General features: G+C 36.2%; 1 protein-coding gene across 1 annotated transcript in view; it reads right to left on the bottom strand.

Moving 5' to 3' along the window:
• DIAPH2 (diaphanous related formin 2) overlaps positions 1 to 15,850 on the bottom strand; it is a 780,329-nt gene that overhangs the window by 434,706 nt on the left and 329,773 nt on the right. Inside the window, exon 19 of the mRNA XM_032474690.1 lies at positions 15,584 to 15,758. Coding sequence (XP_032330581.1) covers positions 15,584 to 15,758 — 175 coding nt within the window. The remainder of the gene's footprint in view (positions 1 to 15,583; positions 15,759 to 15,850) is intronic.

Raw genomic sequence — 15,850 nt, 5'->3', positions numbered from 1 at the left:
TTTATGTAATTCCAAAAAAAAAAAAAAAAAAACACCCTAACAGAATTTGTGTTGTTGCTGGAACTTGACAAGCTGACTATAAATTATTTACAAGGCTGAATGAAGAGAGTAATCAACACACTCCTGGAAAACAACAAGAATGTAGGCTGACTTCCCCTGGCACATATCAAATCTTATTACAGTTAGATAATTAAATAGTGTGTGAGATTAGTACAAGGACAGACACATGGGTCAATGGATCAGACCTGAAACTCCAGAAACAGAGCCATACATACTTGGAAACTTCATATATAACAGAAGCAACATTACAAAAATTAGGGAAAAGATGGATTATTTAATAATGCGGGCACAATAGTTACTCATATGTAAGAACATGAAATTAAATCTGTTTCTTACAGTATACACAAAAATCAATTCCAACCCAAGGTAAATGACAATCTCCTTAAAACCTTAAGAGGAAAATATAAGAACACTTCTATGACCTTAGATGAGAAAAGAATTTCTTAAATCAGACACAAAAAACCCAAAGACTCAAAGAATATCAACAGCTATTCATGAAAAGATGCTATGAAGAAAATGGAAAGCCAAGAAAATGGGAAAATATCTGCAACACACAAGCAAGAAAGAAATTACTACTCCAAATATATTAAGAACTTATGCAAAACAAAGATAAGCAATACAATAGGATTTTAAAAATGGACAGGAGACTCAATCAAGCATTTTACAAAACACGAAACACAAATGGCCCATAAGTGGTCCACAAACAGCCCCAAAGAGGCTCAGCTTCATTTGTACTCAAGGGAAAAAAATCAAGTGAACACAAAAATGAGATGCTTCTTTCACATCTGCCAAAGAGGCAAAAATACAAAATTTCTACAATATCAAGTACAGTCCAGGGTGTAGAACATTGGTTTTCAATACCACATTCAAATAAAAAACAACCTTGGAAGCTTAAAAAAATGGTGCACTCAGAACGGCCAAAGAAACCTTGAAAAAAATGAACAAAGGTGGAATCATCCCACTTCTTGATTTCAAAATATACTACAAAACTACAGTAACCAAAGCAGCATGGTACTGACATAAAGACAGACATATAGTACAATGGAAAATGACTGAGAGCCCACAAATACATCCACGCATATATAATCAACTGATCTTTGACAAGGATTCAAGAATGCATGATGGTGAAATTATAGTCTATTCAAAAACTGGTGCTGGGAAAACTGGACATCCACATAACAAAAGAGAAGGAAAAAGAAGGAAAGAAGGAAGGAAGGAAAGGAAGGATGGAAGCAAGGAAAGAAGGAAGGAAGGAAGGAAGGAAGGAAGGAAGGAAAGAAGGAAAGAAAGAAGGAAGGAAGGAAGGAAGGAAGGAAGGAAGGAAAGAAAGAAAGAAAGGAGTTGGACTTCCATTTTACACTTTACAAAGAATCAATTCAAAGTGGATTAAACACTTAAGCATAAGACCTGTAAACACAGAGGAATAGTTGCATAATATTGGTCTTGGCAATGATTTCATGAATATGATACCAAAAGCAGAGGAAATCAAAGCAAAAATAGACAAGTGGGACTACATCAAACTAGAGAGCTTCTCTGCACAGCAAAGGAAATGATCAACAGAAAAGGAAATCTAGGAATGGGAGAAATATTTGCAACCCATAAATCTGATAAAGAGTTAATTTCCAAAATACGTAAGGAATTCCTACAACACAATAGCAAGAAACCAAATAACCCTGTCAAAAAATGGACAAAAGACTTGAATAGATATTTCTCCAAAGACATACGAATAGCCAACTTGTAAATGAAAAGGTGTCTAATATCACTAATCATTAGGGAAATGCAAATCAAAAGTATAATTAGGTATCACCTCACACTTGTAAGAATGGCTATTATAAAACACACATAACAGGTGTTGGTAAGAATTGGGGAAAACTGGAAACTGTACCCTGTTGGTAGAAGTATAAAACAGTGCAGCCACTATGGAAAACAGTATGGCAGTTCCTCAAAATATTAAAAATAAAACTATCATATGATTCAGCAATCACACTTCTGGGTATATATCCAAAAGAATTGAAATAAGGATCTGGAGGAGATATCTGCACTCCCATGTTAACTGCAGCATTATTCACAATAGCCAAGATATGGAAACAAGTCAATTGTCTACTGACAGATAAATGGATAAAAAAGTGACATATATGTATAAATACACACACACACACACACAGACACACACAGAGAGGAATATTATGCAGCCTTTAAAAAGAAGGGAACCTTACCATTTGCGACAACATGGATGGAGCTAGAAGACATTATGCTAAGGGAAATACATTAGTCACAGAAGGAAAAACACCACATCACTCCATTTATACAAAGTATGTAGAATAGGTAAACTTATAGACACACAAAACAGAATGGTGATTGTCAGGGATGAGAGGAGGAGGAAATGTGGAGTTGTTAAATGGTTATAAAGTGACAGTTACACAAGGTGAATAAGTTCTGGAGATCTACTGTACAACACTGTGGCTATCGTTAACAACACGGTATTGTGCGCTCAAAAATCTGTTAAGAGGGTAGATCTCATATTAAGTGTTCTTATCGCAAAAACAAAAAGCAAGTAAATGGACACAAAGAAACTCTTGAAGGTGATGGCTATGTTTATTATTTTGATGTGGTGATGGTATCATAGGTATATGCATATGTCCCAACTCACTAAATTGTATACACTAAATAAGTACAGTTTTTGGCATATTGATTATATCTCAATAAAGCTAAGGGGAAAATGGTACCTGGGTCCCATTCCCCCTAATTATGATTTAATTGGTCTGGGGGGGGGTCAAGGCAATGGTATTTTCCTAAGTTTCCCTAAATGATACTAATACACAGCTGAGTTTGAGAATTACTCATTTAAAGCAAGGAGAATTCTCATACGGGGTTGGGAGGAGGATAAGTTGGTGTTAAGCACTCCAGAAAATAATTTGATAATTATTTGGTAAAGCTTAAGAAGCATGCACTCCACGACCCAGGAATTATAAGACTCTAGAACCAGTCTCAAATTATGGTGGACTCTGGAATCACAAGGAGAGCAAGTTAAACAAACATTTCTGGGCGCTGCTGCAAAGTTTGATTCAGCAGGTCTGGGTTAGGGGGTGGCGATTCTGCTTTTCTAACATGTACCCCGATGCTGCTGAAGCTGCCCGTACAGCAATCACACTCTGAGAACTACCGATCTAAAGGAGTTTTTCAAGATTTGCACCGAGAGACGTGTATAAGAATATTCACAGCAACATTGTTTGTACTAGCCATCTTAATGATAATAACAATACCAACAACAATAATAAAACAAAAACTTAGGAGCAATCCAACTGCTCACTGGCAGGATAATGGGGAAATGAGTGATGGAATATTCATACTATGGAACACTATACCATGGCAAAATGAAAAAAAAATGGTTACATGTATCAAAATATATGACTCTCAAAAAGATTGTGAAAAAACTAATAATAGAACAGGTATGCAGAATGATTCCACTCATCCAAAGTTTAAAAAAGGGCAAAAACTAAACATATTTGAGGGATCTATCCATATGTAGTAAAATTATACAGAAAAGCATGAGATGATGAGGCCAAGATTCAGAATGGTGGTTTCTTCCAGAGGGAAGGGATAAACAATGTGCTTCACTGATACCAGTGACGTGGGCACATAGGGTTACGTGCGATTAACGCTATGCTTTGAAGTACATACATACAGCCAAATATTAGAGAAGTAGCCCACATGATTTTTTATAAAAGTCAATTCAATCTTCTGTCCTCAGATATTCTTGATCATTCTTGGAGCATTTACATTGTCTCCTGAAAACTTTACAATTTAGGGGGGTTGAGGGGATAAATTGGGAGTTAGAGATTTGCAGATACTAACTGATATATATAATAGATAAACAACAAGTTCATACTGTATAACACAGGGAACTATATTCGATATCTTGTAGTAACTTATGGTGAAAAAGAATATGAGAACGAATATATGTGTGTTCATGTATGACTGAAGCATTGTGCTGTACACCTGAAACTGACACATTTAAACTGACTATGCTTCAAGAAAAAAATATATACAAAAACTTTACAGTTTGGGACTTAGGCTTCTCTTCATCCGATTCAAGTCAATATTGATTTCTTCTATTGAGCCAGTCAGGGACATTCTTCAGCTGGTCACCATTATCTAGATAATGACTCTTCAGACTTGCCAAGTCTAGACTTACTCATACAGGCTTAGTAATAATCCCCAAGGCTTTAACTCATCTAGTTCAAACTTTTTCGTTTTTCTAAGGAAAAATAATTGTTGGCTTTGGGCTGACTCTTTCCAAATATCTCATACATTTCCACACGGAGAAGTGTCAACTGAGTTTAAGAAGAACGAGATAAGAGACAGTGAGATGACCGTGAACAACTCTTCTGCTTAGGCATTCATTTGTACCATAGACTGAGGGGAGCTAGTCAAACAAAAATTGAAGAAATCCTACAATAAATCAGAAACCTGGTTTTATCTGAAATATTTCCTCCTCGAAGCATTATTCAAATTATCTATGAAAATAACCCATAAATATATTTGGCCTGGGGCACTGAGTTTTTAAACCAAGAACAGTCTCCACTGCAATCCTCAAAAATTGATTGTTTTTCCCAAGTAGTGACATGTGCTAATGTTTATTTATAGACACGCATTGAGCAAACTTCACCACCACTCTACCATCAAATACGAAGCATTTTGATTAGATTATATGCAGAGAGGATCTGGAATATATGCCAATGTTAAATTCCACAAAAATAACATGATTATTAATTTTCACAGATAAGACCATATATCAATATAGGGTGACTGAATATATTTGTTACCCCATGCCTGGTTTCTCTGTTGGTTAGGCACAGTTTATCACTTTGGGGAATCCTGGCTTCACTCAGACACAGTACCAACTCCAAGCACCCACTCCTATGTGGCTGCTCACTCCATCATCAACTAATTATCCATTCTCTGAAGGTCTGCCATCTTTATGACACATGACCTGTTGACCATTCTGAGGAGACCTGGGCATAAGATCAGATAAGGGAAGTCTAGATGTTCAGGATCTAAAGACAAAAACAGGTAAACATTTCCAAACTCCTGTTTAGGTAAGCTCAACTCTTCTCTATACTGGTGACATGTCCCCTTGTCCAGTGGGGAAGCATGTGTTCACATTGTATGCATCCTGTGCAGAATCTGGTCTTTATATTAGTTTGGATGTTCTATGTGGATTTACAGCAACTGATAACAAAAGGTTCATTATGTGTGATGTTGCTCTTCACCAACAGAAAAACTCTTCATCTGAAAGTAGCCATGATTTTGTTTTTTAAATTACATACATCATGGAACTTACATAAATTGGACCTTGTGGCTGCTCCCTTTGTATGTAGTATGCCAAAAACACTGTTTGCATAAATTTATGCTAATGGAGACCACCAGTATCCCTTTGGCTGAACCACACTCCCTCCAAATAGGCAGTCAAGGACCTGGGAAATTGCATAGACTAGGACAATTTTCACTTCTCAGTGCAAAAGGACTTGCAGAGGACAGTCAACGATGACAGAAATGTTTAGGACTGACAGAAACATCTAGTACCAATCATGACTTTATATAAGTACTACTTGACACTCTGTGCAATCTCATAAGGACCTTTGACTCAACAAAGGAGGTTGGTATGGTTCTTATAATTCTCAGAAATCCATGAGAGACAGCACAGACTTACACAGTCAAGGGGAAATCCATAACTCTGACACCAATCTTAGCATGGACTACTCACCCACTCAATATGGCCCTGCCCAGACAGTCAGTCTAACAATCTGACAATCTCTAACTTAAAGTGCCACCAAGTGACATGATATAATAATATTTATCATATAAACAGAACACTATATCATGTATCAGACTGGATCTACAATAACTTTTAAAATGACTAAAATCAGAGAATGTTCATGATACAGTTCAGAATGTCAGCATCACATGAAAAGATCATTTTCAAAGACCATTACAAATAGCTATGAATACCATAGTACAAATGAGCAGATGAAGAATGAAGGCAACATTCAGTTTGGTGTAGAAGTAGGGTATTTCTAGGAGAAGGTGAGCTTAACTCATGTTTTGAAAGATAGCTAAAAGATGTAAGGACATGGGCAAAGGCATGGAGAAAAGCAAAGGCAAGTCCTGTACAGATTATTCAAAATCAAGACTTTTGAGGAATTCAACAAATTTTTGAAATTAACTAGAGATTCCCTACAGTCTTTAAAACAAACAACAAACAACCAAAAACAGATGGCAATCACTGCTATTGCTTCTTAAGGAAAAAAATGAATTGATGGAGGAAAAAACAAACCTAGTTGAATCAAGTAAGATGCATTGCATTGGAGGCAGCCTAGAGACAAAAGGATCAGCTAGGAAACGAAAGTAATAAAATGACTGAAGTTATGACAGATAAGTTTGCTCCTGAAGGTATAGAAGGTAAGAATGAATCTAAACAAGTGCATACTGTATAGCACAGGGAACTATATTCAATATCTTGTAGTAACTTATGGTGAAAAAGAATATATGTATGTTCATGTATGACTGGGGCATTATGCTGTATACCAGAAATTGACACAACATTGTTAACAGACTATACTTCCATAATATATATGCATATATGTGTGTGTGTGTGTGTGTGTACCTATATATAGTGGAAAAAAAGAATTAATCCAATAAATCTTCAAAGGATCAGTCAGAATGCATGGCGAACTGAGCTGAGTTTCAGGCAGAGTCAAAGAAGAGAGAAGGGATGAAAAGAATTCCAGGAGAGAAGGGAGGGAGGTCTTTATTTGAGGAATGGAATGAGAAGATGAGTTCTTTTGGGGATGCTCTTTCAAGTGATGGTTGAACACTCAAGTGGAGAGTTAATTGTCTTTACTAAATGGCTAGAAAAGGTGAGACGTTAGGGCTAAGTAGATACCTAAGGGACTTGTCCATATTTGTGTTCTATTTGTTTAGTGTTTCACAGTTGACACATATGCCCATATTTGTTATACTAACCCAGTCCTTTAAGTACATATCTCTCCCCTTGTATAGGCAAGAAACTTAAGGTTAAAAGAAGATAAGTGACTTGCCCAAGTTGCACACAGTTTAAGTGACTAAAACCCAAATGCAATGCTTTTTTTTCCCACTACACCGAGAATGGCATTTTAAGAATAAACCACTGAAAGAATATGAAAACAAATATACGTATCTATATGCATCACTGGGACATTGTGCTGTACACCAGAAATTGACACACTGTAACTGACAGTACTTCAGTTAAAAAAAGAATAAACCACTGAAGAGTAAAAAGTCCAAGGAGATGATGTACAATTAGTCATAGCACTCAAGGAAGAAAAGTAGACCGCTTATTTCCTTTTCCTGAGAAATAACTAATTTTTCAAGTCTATTTAACTATACACATTGAAGAAAAATTATATAATGAAGGCCAAAATATTTATTCTTATTTTTCTCAGAAAGCTGAAAGATTTCATTTCATTAAAATGTTACATCACTTTGAATCTTTCATGTTGGATAAAATAAATAATGGTCTTATTTGTATTTGAACTACACTTTCATTTTACTAAAACGCTGCTTATTAATGCAGAAATGGAATCCCAGGTCCTTTATATTGCATTAAGTAAAATTAAGTCTTTCTTTCTTGGCACCTAATTATATATTTCACAACACAAACAATAATGAATGTCAATGAAGACATTTATAATGTCTTCTAAAACTGGAAGAAAATATTTTAAAGGATAATTTAATTTCTACTCTGACATCTGATGATAGATACTATATTAGCTGTTTAATTAGTCAACTTTTTGTGGCTACTTTTTATTCCTGTCCAACAGTAAACTCCCTACCTACTTATCCGTCTGCATACCACAGTAAGGAAATATGCTGGCCAAAAAACAGGGGTAAAAAAAGAAATAAATGAACTGGGCATCCCATGGGCTGAGCTGTGATCCCAGATTGTGTGATGTAAACCTCTTTGGGCCCCAGTTTCTCTTCCATGAAATAAGGAAAATAAATGGCGGGGAGGGTATAGCTCAAGTGGTAGAGCACATACTTAGCATATACAAGGTCCTGGGTTCAATCCCCAGTAGCTCCTCTAAAAATAAATAAATAGGTAAACCTAATTACCCCTCCCCCAAAAATAAATTAAAAATTTTTTAAAAAAGAAAATGAATGAGAGAATTTATAGTTTATTTTAGCACTAACATTTGATGGTCTCTAATTCCAAGATTGAGATACAAAGGCAAAATTAAATTTGAGTACAATGTGTCCAGTCTGGAAGACAATGATCACACCTTAGTACACATCTCATAGAAGTCTGGTTCCACAACCAGGAGAGAAGGAAAAATAAGATCTTTAAAACATTGCATCACATACAATTCTCCAGGTCACATCTGCTCTCATCCTATGCTTTCCTACCATTCCTAAGAAGTTATCTTGCTTGCAAACTTTCATGTAAAGCCATACCTCAACAAGCGTCCCCTTTCCTCGCTGTCATAGCGCAATCTCATCTTATTTCTGGCCAACTGAAAACACTCCTGAAGCCACGTTTTAGCCTTGTCATCTAAGCGGGTTAGCCCCTAAATTTTTATTCTCCTTTGTGATTCTTTATTAGAACAAATACTCAAAGTAGCTATTAAATCACAACTAGTTATTTGGAATACATCACAACATTTCTGAGTAACTCTTTACCATGACAAATTCTTCTATCACCAAACATTAAGAAGAAGGTCATATTCTCAATTGCAGTTACTTTGAGTTTTATAAAATACCGTGTACTAACACTCGAATACACAATTTCACTCATAGTAGATATTAGTAATTTCATAAAGCCATGACTTCATGTATGTTGTCATATAGTCTAAATATAAGATATAAAATTCTAATACTGTCCAACATACTAAAATAGTCCTAAACAAATAAAACACAAGTGTAAAAATACCAAACACTTATCTAAAACATTTCAGATCATTTGCCCTAAGGACCTCAAATTATGATAACCTTATCTCATGCTTAATAGGAGTACAAACATTGAAAGCTAAATTTTACAACATAAAAAGGAGACATGAATAACTTAAAATAATATAAATTCAACAGCACGGTAAAAATTGTGAGAAACAACTGGTGGAGAAAATTTTGTTTCATTTACAAGCGGAATATTAAAAATTTACAAACACTTCAAAAATATTAAAAGGTTTTGAGAACAGTGGAGAGTCTTCATTCTCACCTCTCAGAGTTGCCCACAGTCAGCTCCGCTGACCAGTTCTGTGGTAATTCAAGTCTATTTGTCTACTTGGAAGACTACATTTACCTTTCCAGCAAGCAAATGAACAGAAATACAAAATAAGAAATGCAACAGAAAGGATCAAAGAGGTTGCAGTCAGGCTTCTGAATTAGCCTCTCAAAAATAGTAGACTGTTCCTAGAGATTTCCTTTGTCCCTATTTGATGTCTCTATTTCTGAGATTCCAGACAGTGCACAGAAAGGAAGAAGCCTCAGGAGAATTATTACCCTGCTGAGAATTCTTTCTATTAACATAGAAAACTGAGGGCTGACTATTCAACTGAACTTTCGGAAGGAAAATGTTTGAAAAAGGGCACACCTAACTGAACTGATTCCACTCACTTCAAAAGATTTGTTGTGCGCCTGCCATGTGACCAGCACTATGCTACAGGGACTTTTACATTTGTTATTGAACTTAATCCTCAGAACAAACCTACGAGCTACTTAGAGGATGAAGAAAATGCACTAGGTTAGGTAACTTTCTCAGGTTCACATGGCTGATAAGTGGTAGAGTTAGGATTCACACCCAGCTGTCTGACTCCAAACTGAAAGTTGTTACCACATTATTATTTGCCTTACCTAAATGGCATATTAAAAAAAATAAACAAGGTTTTAAAAACTGTATATATGTATGTATGTACGCATGTATGTATTTATTTGCTTGGCTCATGCTTGATTTTACTTATTTTTTATGATGATCATGCTGATGCTAAACTTTATTTTATCGAAGTATAGTCAGTTTACAAGTATGGTCAATTTCTGGTGTACAGCATAATGTTTCAGTCACACATACATATATTCATTTTCATTTTCTTTTTCATTATAGGTTACTACAAGATATTAAATATAGTTCCCTGTGCTATACAGAAGAAACTTGTTGTATATCTATTTTATATATAGTAGTGTGTATCTGAAAATCCCAAACTCCCCATTTATCCCTTCCCATCTCCTTTCCGCCTTGGTAACTATAAGTTTGTTTTCTATAGCTGTGAGTCTGTTTCTGTTTTGTAACATAAGGTTTTTTAAATGGTGTAAAGTGAACTGTTCAACACTATTAAGTTGTTGATGTAAAGCAAAAAACCACCTAGTATCTGATAAAGGGAAAAAAGTCAACTCACACTAATATAATGGCCTGCATTTCATGACTGAAAGATAAAGCTTATATTTTAAACAATGCTTGATTAGGGGTATTTGCAATTTAATGAGAATGAATTCTATCAGAATCGAAACTTAACAAGAATACTTTATATTCCTGGGAAAGAGATTTTTTTAAACACATGGAATCAAGTTTTGTTTTTTAATAATCAAATGTCCAAACCTCTGTCATGAGGTTTCTAATGAACATAGAAAATAAAAGCAAACGATTGAAAGCTTAATTTCTGAAACTTTACTAACTATATTTCAGAAATAAAAACAATTCTTAACACAGTGGTTCTCAACCAGGGATAATATTGCCCAACAGGGAACATGGGTCAATGTCTGAGGCATTTTTGGTTGTCACAACTGGCATTGGGGGGCCTGCAATTGGTGGACAGAGGTTAAGGATAGTGCTAAACATCCTACAACTCAGATGACAGCACTCACAAAAAAGAATTACTGAGCCCAAAATGTCAGTAGTGCCAAAATCAAGGAATCCTGCCTTAAGCATATGCTTTCAGCACTTGTCAAAGACTTTAAAATTTATTTATTGTGTAATATTTAAGACATATATGTATGTTCATGTATGACTAAAGCATTGTACTATACACCAGAAACTGACACAACATTGTAAACTGACAATACTTCAATAAATATATATATATATGTTGAAAAAAAAAGACATAAAATATATACTTAAGTAATGACTCTATGTGCCTATCACTGAGCTTAATAAAGAACATTCAATCTCCCTTGTGTATTCCTTCCTGACTGCCTCTCTAAAATATTTTTAAAGAGATGAAAATATCCATCATGTTATATCTATAGTATACTGTGTTAAAGCACGCCATAGCATGTTAACTGTACTATATTATGTTAAATTGTACTATACCTATCATATGACTTTAACAGATTTGACTAGGTACATTTCTACCTTACATAGGAGATCTACCATCATAATAGAACACTGAAAAAAATATAAGTAAATATTTATTCCTTGTATATAGAAAGGAATGTTTTGATTACTCACTGAATACATAAAAGAAGTGGATTTACAGATATAATCAATTACAAAGGTGTTATACTTCATTAAATATACGACTAGCCAACAATCTTCAGATTCAAAGCAAATCTATACAGTAAAAAAAAAAAAAAAAAAAAAAAAAAAAAGAGTAGGAAGCTAGTAGGAAAAAAGTGTGACTGTTCTGCATCTCTGTTAGTTTCATTGAGGGAACTAGAGACTGGACACTCGGCCCTCCATTTCTCTTGGACTGAGATTTCAGCTTTTTGCCCAGAAGTAGCCTCATAACTACAAGTTAGAGTTGGGGGACGGGGGCTTGGGTCTAACCTTGCTTCTCATTTCCCAGTCCACGGTTCTGGCAGTCTGAGGAAAATGAGGGCATTTTCCTAGTTCTACAATTGCAAGGCAATTCCTGGTCTAGCCCAAACATCACCTCACTTCAACAGACCCAGTGGATCTACAGTATGAAAGAGTCAGAATTTTAAGGAAGTTCTACCATGGCTTAAAGTCTACAAGGCAGCAGAAAATATGATCTTTGAGGCCACATCCTGCTCAACCACTAATGAGACCTATGCTTTGTTTAGAGTATAAATAAGCTAAATTGTTTGCACTTTTAAAATGTGTTTTACAATCCAATCTGTACAAGAAAAATTAATGGATTGTTTCAAGCTACCTTTTCTTTCTTTGTAAAACAGTCTAGCATCACTTGTGGACAGCAGCACAACTCATGATGATGACAAATGAAATAATGGTATTCATCAACAAAGGACTTGGAGGAGATGAAAATATGGTCATCACATTTGCTTGAAATGTGTGATTTTTACCAACAGACTGAAGGCAGCAAATAAGGGCCAGAGATGTAGTCTACCTGCAGTGTACTTCAGGGCTTCATTGTACCTTACACTTGAAATTATAATTATCTTCATCTTCAGTGAAGGGACAAGAAAAAAATTACTTAACTAACCAGTTAGAAGCAAAAGATGAAAAAGAACAGCAGCTCATGGATAAAAGCATTTTTAGATTGCAACAGCATGCCATAAAATAACTATTTATTCCACCACGATGAGAAACAGGAAAGAAATGTTTTATGATTGTTGCTGTCATTGCTAATGTTTCATTTTCCCTGAAGAATTATGAAAATGAACGTGGTGAATACAAGTTGTTATTTCAGAGAAAAACGTTTTCAAATTCCACAATACTAATGCCATTATAGCCTTAATTGATATACTTGTAATCTTCTAAAGTCATCAACCCTTGTAAAGTGCACGAACACATGCAGACTCACAAGCCTGCATAAAATACAGATGGTCGATAGCCGAGTAAATAGATCAACGATTACAAAGATGGATTGACGAGACAAAAACGAGTTCTACTATTACACATGCATGAACTTCCTGACTATAAGAATAATTACACTCTAGAACTGGTTAATTGAGGGAAGTTGAAGAATCTTTTTTCCCTGCAGAATCGATAGATACCCATCTATCTTTGATGACTTAGGAGTAGCATCGCCTGGAATCAGGGGAAAGGACTGGATGACCTTTGCTTCACTCTAATCATTTTGTCAGGACCCAAGAATAAGTTCTATAAATCATAAAATCTGTTTTGAGACATAAAATAACATTTGAAAACATAATCATGTGGCTACCTGTAGACCCTTCACATCGGGTTCAGAGTTGGCTACTTGAATGGGTTTCAGAAAAGTAATACAGCCAGCATAAGTGGAAATTATTTGAGGGGAAAAAAGCCAGCTGGAGTAGTCCCATGCATGCATCCCAGAAAGATAGCGATGGAGGTTGTTTTGTAATTTCCAGGTATGAAAGAGGTGCCCTAGAGCTGTATTTCACCAAGGGACTATTATTAAGAAAGATTAGGGCCCTTTATATATTAAAAAAAAAAAGTTTATTTAAATGAAAGAAAGGAAGAAGAGAGGTGGAAGGAAGAAGGAAAGAAAGGAAAATTCAGAGAAAACAAACAGGTGGAGGGGGAGCCCAAAATAATACCCTGGACAGTTGCATGCCCAACAGAAATGCATCTGTCCCTTAAAATTAAGGGAGACAGAGACCAAAAGACAATAAACGGAACATCATTTGCTTAAGGAATACAAGCGGTACGTAGCGTGGATTATTTTAAGAAAGAACTGCAAGAAAACAACTACTTTAAGTCACTGCAATTCAGGATAGCAAAAGAGGCGTCTTCCCCCACCCCCCCACCCCCCGATATTGTTCTCTTATTCCTTACTCCTTAAAACTCTCTCCTGTGCTGGCTTTTGTGACACATCCAAGTACCTGGCACTCACTCGGATAGGATATGCTGGCTCCCTTTGTTTTGATTTCGCTAACACCATCCATCCCCTCAACCTGTGTGATCTCCAGGAATGTGGTCCTTCCAGTGGTCACGTTTTTCACTATCAACCTCAAGAGTTTCTCTGGTCTTTAAACTCCAACAATCATTTCTTTGCAAATGACTCCCCAAGCCCTTATTTTCAGTCCTAATCTCTATTCTGATTTCTAACACATATGCTAATGCAATATATATGGAGAAATTTTCTCCTATACCCTGGAAGTATTTTCTCTCCCATCGGATTTGCCTCTTTTTATTAGTAGTACAACCATTCTGGAATGTTCCTTCCTCTTGAATTTTTTTGGAGTGTTTCAAAAGGATCAGTGTTATTTATTTATTTTTTTTAATGTTTGGTAGAATTCACCAGTGAAATCATCTGATCCTAGACTTTTCTTTGAGAGGATTTTGAATCCTCTTTAAATTTCCTTAGTCATTACTGGTCTGTTCATAATTTGTATTTCTTCATGATTGAATCTTGGTAGGCTGTATGTCACTAGGAATTTATCCATTTCAACAATTAATTGGCATCTAACTGTGTATAGTGGTCTCTTACATTTGGTATGTTGTGCTTCCATTTTCATTTGTCTCAAGGTTGTTTTTTTTTTATGTCTTTTTTCTTCCTTCTTTGATCTATTAGTTGTTCAGGAGTGTGCTGTTTCATTTCCATGGATTTATGCATTTTCCAGCTTCCCTCCTGTTATTTATTTCTAGCTCCACACTACTGTGGTCAGAAAAGACATTTGGTATCATTTCAACCCTCTTAAATTTGCTAAGCCTTTTGTTACCTATCCTAGAGAACGTTCTATATGTACTTGAGAAGAATGTGTGTTCTACTGCTGTTGGATTAAATGTTTTGTATTTGTCTGTTAGGTCCATGAGGTCATAGTGTTATTCAAATTCACTGTTTTTATTGACTCTTGGTTTGTATGATCTGTCCATTGTTGAAAGTGGAGTATCAAAGTCCCCAACTATTACTTTATTGTTACTTATTTCTCCTTTTAACCCTCTTTTTGGTTCTGTTATTATTTACTTTATATATTTTGGTGATCCAATGTTGGGTGCATAAATATTTACAATTGTTATATTTTCTCGATGAATTGGCCACTTTATATAATGACCTTCTTTGTATGTTTTGACAATTCCTTTGCTTAAAGTCTATGCACTGTTTTCCCAATTTTGTTTAGTTGTCTGTATATTCTTGTAGTTCACTGAACTTGTTCAAGAGAATTATTCTTAAATTTTTCAGAAAATTAATAGATCTCCATTTCTTTAGGGTCAGTTACCACAGTTTTATTAGTTTCCTATGGTGGTGTCATTTTTATCTGATTCTTTGTGATTCTTAATTCCTTTCATTAGTACCTATGCATCTGAATAAGTGGTCTTCTCTTTCACATTCTATGTTTGCTATCACAGGGTAAGACCTTCACTCATCAGCTCAACTTGGGGTACTGGATGAGTCAGCTGGTAGCATTATGAGGCAGGTGGGGCTTGCTCTTGGGGGCTTTAGTTGGGAGAGGCTATTGCCAATTACCTGAGGTCAGAGGCAGTGCCACTGGTTGAGCTCCATGATTGCATGGGCCTGTTGGTTGAGCTCCGCATTCAAGCAGTGCCTCTGGGTGGACTCCCTGATTGGCCGGGGCTGCTGACTGTGCTCCGCAGTCAGGTGAGGCCACGAGCTGGGTTCTGTAATCACCTCCGGTCAGGCAACATCACAGGCTGCGTTCCCTGACAGGGTGGTGCCACTGGCTGGATTCTGCAGTTGGGCAAGGCTATGAGATGGGCTCTGCCATTGCTCCTGGTCAGCGGGTGTCTCAGGACTGTGCTCCTTGACTGGATGCTGCTGCCAGCTGCACTGTGTTCAGCTGGAGCTGCAGGCTGTACTCTGCCACTGCGGGGCCACAGAGTATGCTTAGCAGCTGGCCAAGGCTGCTTGCTTAGCTCCCTGAGGAAGCAGGGCTGCAGGACAGGTGACACAGGTGG

This window comes from Camelus ferus, chromosome X, assembly GCF_009834535.1.
Source record: "Camelus ferus isolate YT-003-E chromosome X, BCGSAC_Cfer_1.0, whole genome shotgun sequence".
NCBI classification, from domain to species: Eukaryota; Metazoa; Chordata; class Mammalia; order Artiodactyla; family Camelidae; genus Camelus; species Camelus ferus.
This window is presented reverse-complemented; position numbering and strand designations above follow the sequence as displayed.